This window comes from Sminthopsis crassicaudata, chromosome 6 (genome assembly GCF_048593235.1).
Source record: "Sminthopsis crassicaudata isolate SCR6 chromosome 6, ASM4859323v1, whole genome shotgun sequence".
Classification (NCBI taxonomy): Eukaryota; Metazoa; Chordata; class Mammalia; order Dasyuromorphia; family Dasyuridae; genus Sminthopsis; species Sminthopsis crassicaudata.
The window spans coordinates 232155258-232169386 of NC_133622.1; the positions used below are offsets into that span (position 1 = coordinate 232155258).

At 39.0% G+C, this 14129-nt stretch overlaps 1 protein-coding gene across 2 annotated transcripts in view; it reads left to right on the forward strand.

Annotated features, from left to right (window-relative positions):
- Positions 1 to 415: 415 nt before the first annotated feature.
- The window catches only part of TTC17 (tetratricopeptide repeat domain 17), a 105275-nt gene continuing 91561 nt past the window's right edge, over positions 416 to 14129 (forward strand). The window contains exon 1 of one of the 2 annotated variants that reach the window (XM_074276630.1): positions 416 to 622. In XM_074276630.1, coding sequence (XP_074132731.1) covers positions 446 to 622 — 177 coding nt within the window. In that variant the 5' untranslated portion in view covers positions 416 to 445. The remainder of the gene's footprint in view (positions 623 to 14129) is intronic. The other variant, XM_074276628.1, reaches the window with a different exon arrangement.

The window sequence follows — 14129 nt, forward strand, 5'->3', positions numbered from 1 at the left end:
AGGAATGAATGCCTGAAAGCAGAATTAATGAGTGAGTGAGTGAAAGAAGGAAGACTGAGTGAATGCACGCATGCATGCATGCATAAATGAAATCCTATGGGGAGAGGGGATGCGCGCTGGAGCAGGTGGTCAGGTGCCCGGCCCCTCCTCCCCTCTCTGGGAAGCCCCGCCCCACTGAGCCGCTCCTGAGGGGAGGAAAGGCTTACGGTTTCCTGGCACCTTCAGAGGTGGAGGGGCGGAGAGGGAGGGAGGCAGGGAGGGGAGTCCCGGGCCGTCCCGAGGACCCGGGATCTCTAGTTGGAGTAGGGTCGGAACTCCCGCCTCAGCGCCCGCCCCTAGCATCGCCCCGCAGGCCCCGCCTTCGCCACCGCCTCCCTTATCAACATGGCGGGCCGCGGGGCCGTACTTCCGCTTCCGGCGCGAGCGGCGGAGCTGGGGGGGAAAAATGGCGGCGGAGGCAGCGGCGGCAGTGGCGGCAGGGGTCCGCGGCCGCTCGGGGCTGCGGCCTGCCCCGGGGCCCCGCTGGCTCCTCGGCCTCTCCGTCTTTCTGGGCGTCGCGGCTCGCGGCGCCTCGGCCACTACGCACTGGATCGTGACGGAGGACGGCAAGATCCAGCAGCAGGTAGCGGCGGCGGCGGCCCCTCATGGGGGACCCCGGGCTCCGACCCCGGCGCCCCTGGACCCGGGCTCCCCGCTAAGCTCCCTCCTCCCCTCCTTTCCTCCCTCCTTCCCTCCCTTTCTCCGCTGGCGTAGGGCCGCGAGCCCGTCCACATGCGCGTGCGCCCCCAGCCTCCGCCGAGTCCGCCGCGCCTCGTGGGCCGGGCCTCAGTTTCCTAAGGTGTAAAGGAGCGGCGGGCGGGCTCGGAGATGCTCCCAGGCCCGGGGTGCCGGGGCTTCCTCGGCTCCCTCCTCTAGAAAGCCGGCGGCGGCGGCCCCCTGTGGCGAGCCAGCCCTGCCGGGAAAGAGGAGAGTCTGACTGGGGTGGGCAGGACAGGATTCAAACCCAAGACCCCCGGCCCCCGGAGCGGCCGGCGGCGCGGCCGAGCATCCTTGGCGCCCATTCATTCAGCCCGAGCACTTACTCATCCCGTCCTAGGTGCCAGCGCCGCGGCTGCAAATCATCCACTAACCGGGTCTTACTCCGTGCCAGGCTCGAGAACCCCCGCGGTGGGTGTGAGGGCTGGGCGTCCTTCCCGGACCACTTCTGCCTGTGTGTGCCCGTCCCGACCCAACGTCTCAGGCTCCCGAGAGCTAAGGTGCCCACTGCTCTGGACGGGCACTTACCTCACCGGAGTCCCCGTCTCTTCCTTCCCCTTACCCAGAGTCTGCTGAGGAAGGGGCCCATTGCCGGCCCCCTCGCCTTGCATGTGGATAGATCCGAGAGAATTGGACTGAGTAACGGTAGTCAGTCCCTAAGGGGGCCCTGCCTGGTCTCCTGGCTCTCTTCATTATCCGTCATGTATTTTCTTGATTCAAAAGTCATTCAAGAAATAAAAACGGGCATTCCTGGAGACAGAACTTGTTCCCTGTGGCTGGCTTACCGAATGATCCCCAGGAGTTACCTAATACTTTGACTTAGTGTTCTGCTCTCAGATTATTCTGAACTACTCGAGCTGTAAAATGGGATAACGAAATATCCAGGAAACGCTCCGCAAGGGTGAATGTGCCCCGTTAGACCTAAGGAGGCTTTATAATTATCGCTCTGCGTCGGGATCTCGGGATGAATCCCGGCTTCTGAGCATTGAATCACTTGGAGCTGGGTTGGGTGTCAGATTGTATCTGAGTGACTGAACTGATGGGTTTAGGATGAGAACGGTCTGCGTCCCCAGTCTAACTGCTGAAAAGGTGTGCACATTGTTTCTTCACACTTATCTCTTCAGTTCCGATGGGAAAAGTTCCCCTGTTTCCTGTGAGTGGCCCCCCTGACATAAGACTTAAAAAGATAAAGCTCGTGAAAGACTTGAGGAAGCAGTCTTTACAAACCACTCTTGGTGGTTCCTGAAATTTAACGGGAGAGCCGGCTGCAGCTGGTGCTCCACCCCGTCCTTGTTTCCTGGTCTTGGTTTTCCCTGAGGCCGGCCGAAATGAGACAGGGAATTGTCACACTCTCTGTGATTTGGGGAGCTCTCCGTTAGCTCTTGGCTGCCGCTGTTTATACTCAGTGACTTGGAGTTCCTCTCATGACCATGTCCTGCCGCGGAGCTGACAAAGGTGTCTGTCAGAAAGATGCAAACTGTCCACTGATCCTTGGGATAGGAAAGGGTGAGCCTGCCTTCATTTACAATGCTTTCCTATATGTCTTTTTTTTTTTTTTTAATCAATGGCAGAAGAGCATTTCCCCTTTCCTTGCCCACTGTGACCAGTCTGGGGGACTTTCTTGATCTTCTCCCAACAGCCCATGAAATGTGGGGACCAGAGTAGTGTCTGGGAGAAAAAGCAAACTCCTTCCCAACAGGACTTTGGGGACGCAATCAAGCTCCAGTTCTTTTGGGAGGAAGGCCTGCGCTGTACAATTACACTGTTGCATTCCTGTAGGAGGCACAACGTTTTACACAGATACAATGGTTTACAATGTAACCGTAAATACGCTTCAGCTGGGAAAAGATCAGTGTGGAGGCAAGGACTTGGAGCTGTGACCTGGCCCTGACACTAAACAGTTCGGGCCCCTGTTGGCCCTTGCTCCCATCCACCATTCTGTCAGTTCAGCTAAATTCAAGCAATATGTATTAAGTGTCTGGTGGGTAATAGATGGACAGAGAAAACATCATAAAACAGGTCTTGCCTTCAAGGAATCCCTTGTCTCTGGCTGCAGCCAGATTCTTAGATTGACCACATTTGGGTGGACCATGTTCTTGGCTCCATGAGACATCTCAGTGAGGGCTCTCTGAGGAAGGTTTATTCCAGTCCCCTTGCTATATTCTGGCTGTGTCACCTTGGCTTTCTGTTGATTTTAGGATTGCTCTTACAATATCAATTCCTGGTCTAAACACCATAGAATTTTGGAGCTAAAAAGGAAGCTAACCCCTTCAATTTAAAGATTAAAAAAAGTTCATTGAAACCAAGTGGCTTGCTCAGTCACAGCAGAAGTTAAACCCAATTTTTCTGTCATCTCTCCAAATCTGTCCACTGGAAATGTGTTAATAGCCTCAGAAAGTTGTTACACAGGAGAGTTGTGTCTCTGTAAACCCCCACATTTATAGATCCTATTGAATTTTTGGATTGCCTACAATAAGCAGCCTTAACATATTGGTATTATTCTTTAGTGATTATTGGAAGTGGGGTACATGCTGAGTTTCAGTGAAGGAGGTGTTATAAACTAGAACTTTCAAGTTTGGGAGGGGCCAAATGACCTGTCCAAGGTCACACAGTTATATGTATCAAGTGTCTGAGATTAGATTTGAATTCAGCTCCTTCTGATTCCATTGCCAGTGTTCTAACCGCTGCACCTTAGAGCTCCCTCTACTTAAAAGTTTTTAAGAAAAAAAATAAATTTCTTATTTCGATTTTTAAATAGGTTCTTATATGAAATATATTCCTACCTTAGGTAGTCAAATCTGCCTCTAGTTGTTTGTTTTTGAAAATACTAGACAGCAGAAATTTGAATTTGCTTTTAAAATAATTAGTCTAAATAATACCAAAAGGCCTGAAATAACTGCTTATATTCTGTGTCTTTAGGAAATGAGGTAAATAGTAACATTTGAAATCATCATACTCATATTTTAAATGTCTTAAATGTGCAGTAGGTCACCATTTTTATAATATATTTTTAAAGTGCTCATCATTTTAAAAAACCGGATTGCCAGAAGCCTTGATTTAAACAAGCTAGTCTGCCATAATCTCAATGATGAAGACATTCAATGAGGTAATCAATTCCCACTCTCCTCCCCAGAAGAAGAGCATTTGCTAGTCAGTTTTTATCCTAGCACAGCAAATATAGGCATTTCTCTATTAGCTAATTTATGATATTGACTGGCAGCCGGGTGGCAAAGTGCATACAATAGTACTAGAAAAATCTGATTCCACATCCTGCTTTGGATGCCTCTCTCTCTGCCTCATTTCTCTTATTTGTGAAAATGAGAGAATTGGACTTGCTGGCTTCAGGACCCCTTCCAGCTCTAGATCTGTGATCATCAAATTATAAGAAGCTAAACCTGAGTATGAGCAAAAACTGCAGTCCTTTACTTTCGAGCTTAATTTTTAAAATCTGCCTGGTTTTCTTTTTTTACTCTATAAACATGTATTATTTCATTGGCTTTGTAGGGATATACTAGGACTCCAACAACCCCTTATGTCACTTGATAACTTGTTCTGGAGAAATGGGTTTCACTTCCCCCTGACAGATAAACTTTTGAGACTCAACCTCTTTCTAATGGGACTTCCATTTTTATTAATAGGAATTCTTTGCCTCTGACAAGCTCATTATTGTACATTCCTTTTGTATAGTCAGTGGGAAATTCAAATGGAGGATAATCTGTTAACTGTTTTCCACTGAAATTCTTCTGTAATGAAAAACCTTTTTCTGCAGTCACTCCTGCTAGCTCCTCCAAATTTACTTTTTTTTGTTTCTTCTAGCACAAGTGCTTTTCCATCTTGATCATTATTTCTTATTTGACTCTTTGCAATGTTTAAGATAGTTTAAAATACATATACAGGCTGTCCCAAAAATCTTAGTAGTTTTAGGCCATTGAAACTTAAAATTGTAAGTATGTATATCTGAATCAGAAAAGATCTGTTAAACACCTACCTTATTCTAGTATGAGCACCTTGGGCACACCTTGCTGGCTTTGGAGTCAGGAAGATTCATTTCTCTGAGTTCAAATTTGACTTCTACTAGCTGTGTGACTCTGGGTAAGTCACTTAACTGCTTGCCTCAGTTCTTCATCTGTAAAATGATCTGGAGAAGGAAATAGCAAACCAGTGTCTTTGCCAAAACTCATATGGGGTGATGAACAGAGTTGGATTCCACTGAACAACAGCATCAATACCAAGGTCCCGTCCAGATCTAAATCTGAGCTCCACTTATATAAATGAATGTTGAAATATAGACAGAGTAATTGGGAGTAGACAGAAGACAGTGAATAGAACCTGAAGGAGAAAAACTGAGGTTTTCCTATCATTCAATAGAGTAACTAAAATAAGAGCTTCATGATTTAGATTTAGTAAATAAACCAAATCTATAGGATTTTATAATTCAGTAGGCAAATCTGGGTCTCTCTGCAAATGATTTGGTTTTAATTGGGAAAATCAACTATATAAAATTACAGTTAACAATTTTTGCTATTTGCTGTACAATTTATTAAGAAGTCTCTGCCTTTGAGATCTTTATAATAGTAATAATAACAATAATTTACATTTTACAGTCTGGTTAACTATCTTGATTTTATCTCAGATCAGTCTGTAAGTATTTCTTAAGCATTTCCTTTGTACTAAACTTTGGAATAGAAAAGGAAAAAAAAAAAAAATCAGACCCTGCCCCCAAGGAGTTTATATTCTTAAAGGGAAACTACAGGAACATGTACAAAGTATCATAATCTGGCTTGTGTGTTGTCTTTTTAAGACCTGCCTTTGCCAATGATTTACAGAGAAGTTGAGAGGGCTTAGTGATGATTCACTAGCTGTTAGAAACACTACCCACTTTTTTGGTGGCTTCTTATGGATAACAAAATAACCATTATCCAGTCTATTTTCTTCAAATATTTTCATTTATATGCCACAATGAAAATTTGGAAATTTTCCTAATGTGTTTAAATGAACTAAATTTAAAGGAATTTAATGGGAAGACTGTGTGTGTGTGTGTGTGTGTGTGTGTGTGTGTGTGTGTGTGTGTGTGTAGAGTACGAGAGTATGTAAAGAATCCAGAGCAGGATGTGGAGAAGGTAGTCAGGAAAAGCTTTCTATAGAAGATTACTTGGGTTGGATTTTGAAGGAAACTGGAGATTCCAAGAGGTTGAGATGGGGAGGGAGCTGGAATGTTGGGTGTGAGAAGCAGCCAGCAGGGAGGGGGAAGAAAGGAGGGGTAAATGGAGACTTGCTTTCAGTGCCACTCCAGGCAACTGAGTTTGGGTATAATCCTGAGCCTATGGGAAGCTTCCAGATTTTATTGAGGATAGGTATGATGTGGTCAAACTTGTGTTTTAGGAGAGTCCCTTTGGCTGGAGGATGAAATAGCAAGAGAGCCTGGAAGCAGGGAGGCCAAATCAGGGGCTGAATGCATAATTCTTTACTGTGGTAATGTTTTTCACTCATGCGGCAACCATCCTTCCTAGTTTAGGCTCTCAGTATCTCTTATCTGAACCATTTTGATAGCCAGACTGCTTCAGCTCTATCCATCCAGGGTTCCACCCTGATTCCTCTTTTATTCTCTTACTGTATTCTCTTTGAATTCTTTGTAGATCAATTCTTTGTAGATGATTCACAGATACACACACACACCCAGCTTATGCCTTCTGTGTGTGTGTGTATATGTACAATACTCAATATCTGTGTGTGTATGTGTGTGTGGAAGGAAGGAAGGAATCTCTAACCCCATCTCTTCCCTAGACTTTAGATCTGCTGTTTAACTCCAAGATGGAACATTTACTGTATACTGTAATAAGAGATGACCTGAAAGCTTTTACATAAACTCAGTGCACAGGCCAGTTGCTCTAAAAACTACTGTTAGGCATATTCACTCGAATATTTCTGTTGAGTTGACAGATCCCTCTCATACTCCTTGAATTTGACAATACTTCCTTATGTCTGGTTTGTAAATGATTTCTCACCTAAAGCTCCAGGGAAATTATCCCATCTTGAGGTTAAAAAGTCACCTTTCTTACCATGTGCTCCAGAGAAAGCATCTTACCTTGAGCTCCAGTGAAGCCATCTTTCTTTCTTTGAGTGAGCTTCAGGAACAAGTTAGTTTTACTATCACTTAAGATTTTCAAGGAAAGTAATGAAAAACAAAGTGGAAATAGCACCTCCTCAATCTCAAGTTATATTGTCATGCAGAAGTCAACGCAATTCTGTATTAATTTAAAAAATAGAAAAATAGATTAATAAAACAGATACATAAGGAAGAATCCAAAACAATTGAATTTGATGACCTAATATCTGAGGAACCCAAGAATGTAAATTATTTGGAAAAGAACAAAACCATAGAAACCATCCATCTTATTCTGGTACCTCTTGCTTGTGATTGAAGGGAAAATTCTTAACTAAAGAAAAGATAGAAGTGATATGCCTTATCACGCATTGACCCTACCACTTGATTCTTTCTATAGATCCTTCCAGTTCACAGTAGTCATTTCATTAATGTTTGTAACCTGCCTCTTGTTGAAATAGAGAGAAAAAGAATTGTGTCATCTCCATTTCAAGGAAGTTACCTTTTAGAGGCGGCGTGGCATAGTAAATAGAACACTAGGCTTCCAATTAGAAAAAGCTTAGTCCAAATCCCACTTTAGTCACTTTCTAGTTGTGTGATCCTGGTCAAGTCACTTAACTTTACTGCCCCACAGCTTCCTCATCTATATATAAGGGGTGCTGCCTTTAAAATGCCTTTCTGATCTAACCTCTAATGCTAGTTGGCTTCTTGCTAACCTGGAACTCAGTAAAATACAGTGTGTATTAGTTACAATGTCAAAATAGAAAAAAATGTGTGTGTGTATGTATGTATGTATGTATACACACACATACTGATTTCCTTTGTAATAAATTAACACTGGGAGGTATTAGCCTTCAGCTAGACTCCAATCTGATGGGTACAATTCCAATCCGAAGTACTTAGAATTCCAATTAGGGCTTCTTGGCTAGTGGTTCAGGCACTGGGAGTTTGCCTTAGGTTCCAGAGGTAGTTCAATACAGGTCATGACTGCAAGTCATTTCCACCAGAATATTTAGAGGGAAAGGAAAGCAAGATTTCTAGAGTGATTGGTTTGAGATGGCAGGAAGAAGTTCATTTGTTATCCCAGTAAACAGTATCCTTTCTTACTTTATCCAAGTAAGATTCTACATTGTATCAACCATATCAAATGTATAATTAAATAGATCATAGTGTTGTTAGTAGGAAAGGCAAATTGTTCTTGTCGCTTTCAGATTAAAAATAATCATTGCTTCCTCTTATTAATCCTCATTTCACATATGCTAAGATTTAATAAAGACTATAGTAGTGTGTGGTTACATAGAAACTTTTTCATTCTTCGATGAATAAGTGGTGCTTTCCCATTGTTTCTGTTTAAAATGATGACATCCATTACTAGTCAGCAAATGAATTCCCTAAATAGTGAGCTTGATTTTATCCTTTTAAAGGCATGGGGTTTCAATTATGAACAGGGATTTTAGCATCATATTCCTACTATGATGAAGTTTCCTCTCTTCAAAAGTTTCGTTCAATCAACTTAGTAATAATAGCTGATCCCTGAATCATTTTTCAGTTATATGTCAAAAACTTTCTCCTTGGAGAAACTATATTGATTTTGCCTATTTTCAGAAGGATAAATTGGAAGCTGAGTATTGTCTACTGTGGCTTAAGGTACAGACCAAAGTTAAGTAGCCACTTTTAAGTGCTGATCCAGCCTTTAAATTTCTTAGTGCTATAAGCAAATATTCACCCATTCCAGCCAGAATTTCTTGATAAAATTGAGTCATCCACCATTTTTACAACAGTTCTATTTTTTGTATAATTTTAAAGGCTAAATCTCAATCCAGTAGAGTATATTTAGAAAATGTAACCAAAATTTATGAGAGAAAAAAAAATCTTCCTTTTTTGTTGTTGTGGTGGTAAATTTGTTAATTTACTTCTCAATTTAGTAAATATACTTAAGAGGTGACATAGCATAGTGAATAGAGAGCTTGGTGATCTAGGATTAAATGTTGCCTCAGACCTTGCATGTCTGAGCATTCATCAGTTTTGCTTAAACAGTGACCAATCTTATAAAAAATATTGATTAATATACTTGTAAAGTTTTATGTTAACTGGTATTTTCCAGTGACCTTGAAAATATAAAGTAAGAAATCATTAGGTTGGAACTTAGAGTAGAAATACACGTATTTAAATATTTTTTAATCCATTCAAGATAGAAGGTTTCTTATATAAAAGAAATGTGTAACCTTAAAAGTAGTACATAATTAGAAAATTTGTTTAATAGAGGGACAAAAGATCTAGCTTTTCAAGGAAAGTAATGAAAAACAAAGTGGAAATAGCACCTCTTGAACCTCAAGTTATATTGTCATGCAGAAGTCATTACCGTTATTCTGTACTGATTTTTTTTAAAAATAGAAAAATAGATTAATAAAACAGATACATAAGGAAGAATCCAAAACAATTGAATTTGATGACCCATCTGAGGAACCCAAGAATATAAATTATTTGGAAAAGAACAAAACCATAGAAGCCATCCATCTTATTCTGGTACCTCTTGCTTGTGATTGAAGGGAAAATTCTTAACTAAAGAAAAGATAGAAGTGATCAAAAAAGATAAAATAGATCATTTTAACAATCAGTGCATCTATGATAAGGGAAAACATCGATTTGAAGGGGAAATCATTGTATAAAATATCACTAATCCACATCTCATGGTGGATGACTTTAATATCCTACCATAAAACCTGGATAGAAGAGTCTAACATGCCCAAAGGCATTTCTCTTATTTATCTTTTAACATTGTCTAGGTGCCTATGATTGACCTTTAGTGGTCATATATATTCCAGGGAATATATTATTTTATGGCATTGCTTCTGCATGAGTCATCATGGATAATACAGTACAGGCTCTTTCCATTGCCATTTCTCATTTAGATTCTTGGAAGATTGTGAGGATTCATGATTTGCAGTCCCATAGCATCACCAGAAAAATATTGGTGTCAAAAAGGAAAGAAGAAAGGAAAGAAACAAGCATTTATTAATCATTTACTATGTGCCAGGCACCATAATAATAAGTGATTTACAAATAACTCATTTAATCCTCACTACAACTCTGTAAATGCTGTTATTATTCTTGGTTTAAAGTTTATGAAACTGAGGCAGACAGAAGCTAAGTTATCAATACAGCTAGAGTCTGAGGCCAGATTTGGATTCAGATTTTCCTGACTGCAGATCATCACTTGACTTTTCTGTATCTCAGTTTCCTCCTGTAAAATGGGGGTTATATTTATGAGACTCAAATGAGATGTTATATGTAAAGCATTTAGCATAGTTCCTGAGACATAGTAAGTACTCTGTAAATGCTTGTTATTATTATTATCATAATCCTTGTTATAACAGTTTATGTCTTAATTGATATGAATAATAGATTATTGTAGAGAAGTTATCTCTTCATCTATTAAAGATTCATTTTTAATATATACTAGAAAAACACTTTATTAATTGAGTAATTTCAGAGATAGGATTTCAGCATGTTGAAACCTGAACTCATCCTCTTTCCCCCCCAAACCCTCCTCTCTTCCAGACCTTATTTCTTTTCCACTGGCTTTCCAGTCTTCCAGGTTTATAACCTTATCATTAACCTTAAAACCTCACTTTCTTCCCTCATCCCACATAATAATCAATTGTCAGATTTAGCCATTTTTTCACTAGATACTTCACATCTAACTGACCCCTTCCAGCTACTCATTCAAGTATCCCCTTCATTCAGACTTTCATCCACCTCTCACCTAAATGTATTGCAACAGCCTTTTAATTGGGCTTCCTGCCTCCGGTCTTACACCATTCCAGTCCATCTTACTCACTGCTGCCAAAATAATTTTCCTTGAGCATAGATTGACCAGGTGATTCCCCTACTCAATCCATTCCTATTACTTCTAGAATAAAATAGAAGCTGCTCTATTTAGCATTTAAAGCCCCCTTTTCCCATCCTGGACCCAATTTATCATTCACTAAATTGACTTTTCTCTCACATATAGCACTCAGTCTCCTGATCAGGAGCCATCTCACATATCTGGACAGCATTCCCTCCTTTATTCTACTATAGAGATTCTCTCTTTCTTTTGGATGCAGCTCATACAATACTCTGCATTCTAACCTTTTCTAATCACCTCACTTGCTAGTACCTTTCCTGTCAAACTGCCTTAAGTTAAGTACTTTGTATACATGTGTATTTATTCACTTTATATTTCTTCTGGGTATGTTTATCATATGTTGTTAACCTTCATTATAGAATACAAACTCCATGTGAGTAGGAATGACTTCATTTTGTAATACTTGTATCCCTGGCACATAGCAGGTGCTTAATGAATACTTTTTGATTGATCTCTGAAATCCTGCCAGTTCTCTTGTCACATTTTTATCACAGGTAATCTCAGTATATATATATACACACACATATTTTACTCTCATAAAAATTTTATAAAAATGAGAATGTAGATATTTGAGTCAGTAATTCTTCATGTCTTATTATTTGCCTATTTTAGTATTAATACGGTCCATTTGGCATCTTTTTTTTTTCAATTGGTTTGAAAAAATGTCCCTCAATGTCCTGAAACTTGTGTTGCTTCTATCAAGGATTTTTTCCATTGTAAATACTTGGGTCAAATCAGCTGTTCTGCCTGTCATCAGTTTCTTTGGTGCTATTTCCATTTCCCCATAGAGCTCATTTTAGATTCTAGGTTTTTAGATCAAGATTTTATAATCCATGTATGGTGGTTCCATTTTTAATGATCTCTTCCCTTTTTTTTGTTTCTATTATTATTTTTAAATGATCTTGATCTAATTTAATTGAATCTCACACAAGGCTCTCTTCAGATTTATTTTTTATTCCACTACTCTTTTTTTTTTTAAAGCAGAATCGTAACTTTCTAGCTAGCATTCACATGGCACTTTAAGGTAGACTTGTCTCATTTGAGGCATCTAGGTGGTGCACTGAATAGCGCACTGGACCTGAAGTTATAAAAACCTGTGTTCAAATCTAACCTCAGCCTCAGTTTCCTCTTCTATAATAATAGTACCTACTTCCCATTACAATGCTACAGTTTTGTATAGTGATTTGCCAACCTTAAAGTGCTACATAACTGCTATTATTTTTCTCCATATTTTTATATACCTTCAACTAATGAAAATTTGTTCCTCCCTCTTTCCCTGCCTCCCTATAAAAAAGGGAAAGAAACACAAAACCATTGTAAAATATGTATTGTTGGGCAGAGCAAATTTCTGTATTGATTGGTCCAAAAAATATAAGTCCATTACCTCTTTATTAGGAGGTATGTAGGGTGCTTTATCAGTTCTCTGGAATCATGGTTAGTCATTGAATTGATCAGTATTCCTAAATCTTTCAGAGTTGTTTATCTTTATATTAGTGTTATTTTCCAGGTTCTGCTTTATTTTACCCTGCATCAGTTTATACAAGTTTTCTCAATTCCTTTAAAACCATCCCCTTAATCTTTTTTTTTTTTTCTTTTTTGAGACAATCAGGATTAAGTGACTTGTTCAAGGTCACACAGCTAGTTAAGTATCGGTGTCCAAATTTGAACTTAGGTCCTCCTGACTCGATGACCAGTGCTCTATTCAGTGTACCACCTAATTGTTTCCCTTTATCATTTCTTACAGTACAATACTATTCCATTAATTCACATATCATAATTTGTTCAGCATTTCCATTTGATGGTCAATTCTTTAATGTCCAGTTAGTTACTATCATAAAAGGGCTGGTTATGTGTGTGTGTGTATATATATGAATTCTTTTCCTCTGTTTTTTTATTTTTTAAAAAGATATAGTTGTAATAATCAAAGGATATGTAGCTTTTGGGACACATTCCAAATTGTTTTCCATAATGGATGGATCAATTCACAGCTCCACCAACAGTGAATTAATGTTCCTGTTTTCCCATAGTCCTACCATCATTTGTCATGTTCCCTTTTTGTTTGTATGAGATCAAACCTAATGGTTGCTTTCATTTGCCTTCTAATTATTAATGATTTGGAACATTTTTTTCATGTGAGTGTTGATAGCTTAATTTTTCTGCCTTTTCATCTCTTTGGATCATTTTATTAACTGGTAAATGGTTTTTAGTCTTATAAAAATGAATCAGTTCCCTATACATCTTGGAAATGAGAACCTGATCATAGAAATGCTGCAAAAAAATTTTCCCTGTAATTTATTTCCCTTCCAATTTTTGTTTGTAAGAACTTTGAATTTCTGCATCAGAAATGTCTTATTGTAATCTATGATCTCAATATTTTAACTGATCATGAGTTTTTTCCCTCATTCTTAGACATGAAAGGTAATTTCCTTTTTGTTCCTCTAATGCTTATTGTGGCAATGTTTAAAATCTATTCATTGAAAGCTTATCTTGTTAGATAATATGAAATATTAATATATCCTGAATTTCTCCCAGCCTATTTTCCCAGTTATTTCCAATTATTTCTTGTCTTTGGGTACTATTTTCATTGCCTTTATAAGTTTTTACAATTGTATTTTTATTATAAGGTTTCTTAACTTTTTTGTGTGTCACAGATTCCTTGGGCATTTTGATAAAACCTATGAAACCTTTCTCAAGATTATATTTTAAATGCATAAGATAAAATACATAGAATACAAAAGAAATCCCTTATTCTAAAATATAGTTTTCAGAAAGAAGGTTCTTAAGTTTATGAACTGGCTTGTATTTTTAAGTCAGCATTGCTCTTCTCTGCCCGGTCCCTTCTCTTACTAAGAAAATCAAGAGTTTTGTATTCTATAAGACCTTTTTATTGTTATGAGTATTTTATATTAATTTTCTAGAGGAAAATCTTAATCATCTATGTCAGTATCTTTCCCATTATTTTTTTCCTTTTTCCTTTTTTTTCTTCTTTTCTTTTCTTTTTTTTTTTTCTTTTCTTTTCTTTTTTTTGGCTACATCAATAGTTTGAGTACATCAGGGTGGATGTTTATAATTTCATAGCTATCTTGTCAGGTTTATGATTGCTTCTGATTTCAGGGTGTGTTTATCTTTGTCCTAACAAGTCAGTGGTCTATCTGTACAGTCATAGCTGCTTCAGAAATGAGTCCTGTATTAGTCATTTTTTTACCCATAGCCAATTTCATTTTGTGTATAGAGGTTTGGTATTTGCCATGTTCCTCATCTTCCAGCTTTCTTTTTAAAGAAAGGCAGGAAACTTCCATGAATTCTTGATTTTTAATCAAAATTTTAGCCAAATTTTCTAATGCATTATTTCTTATTGTG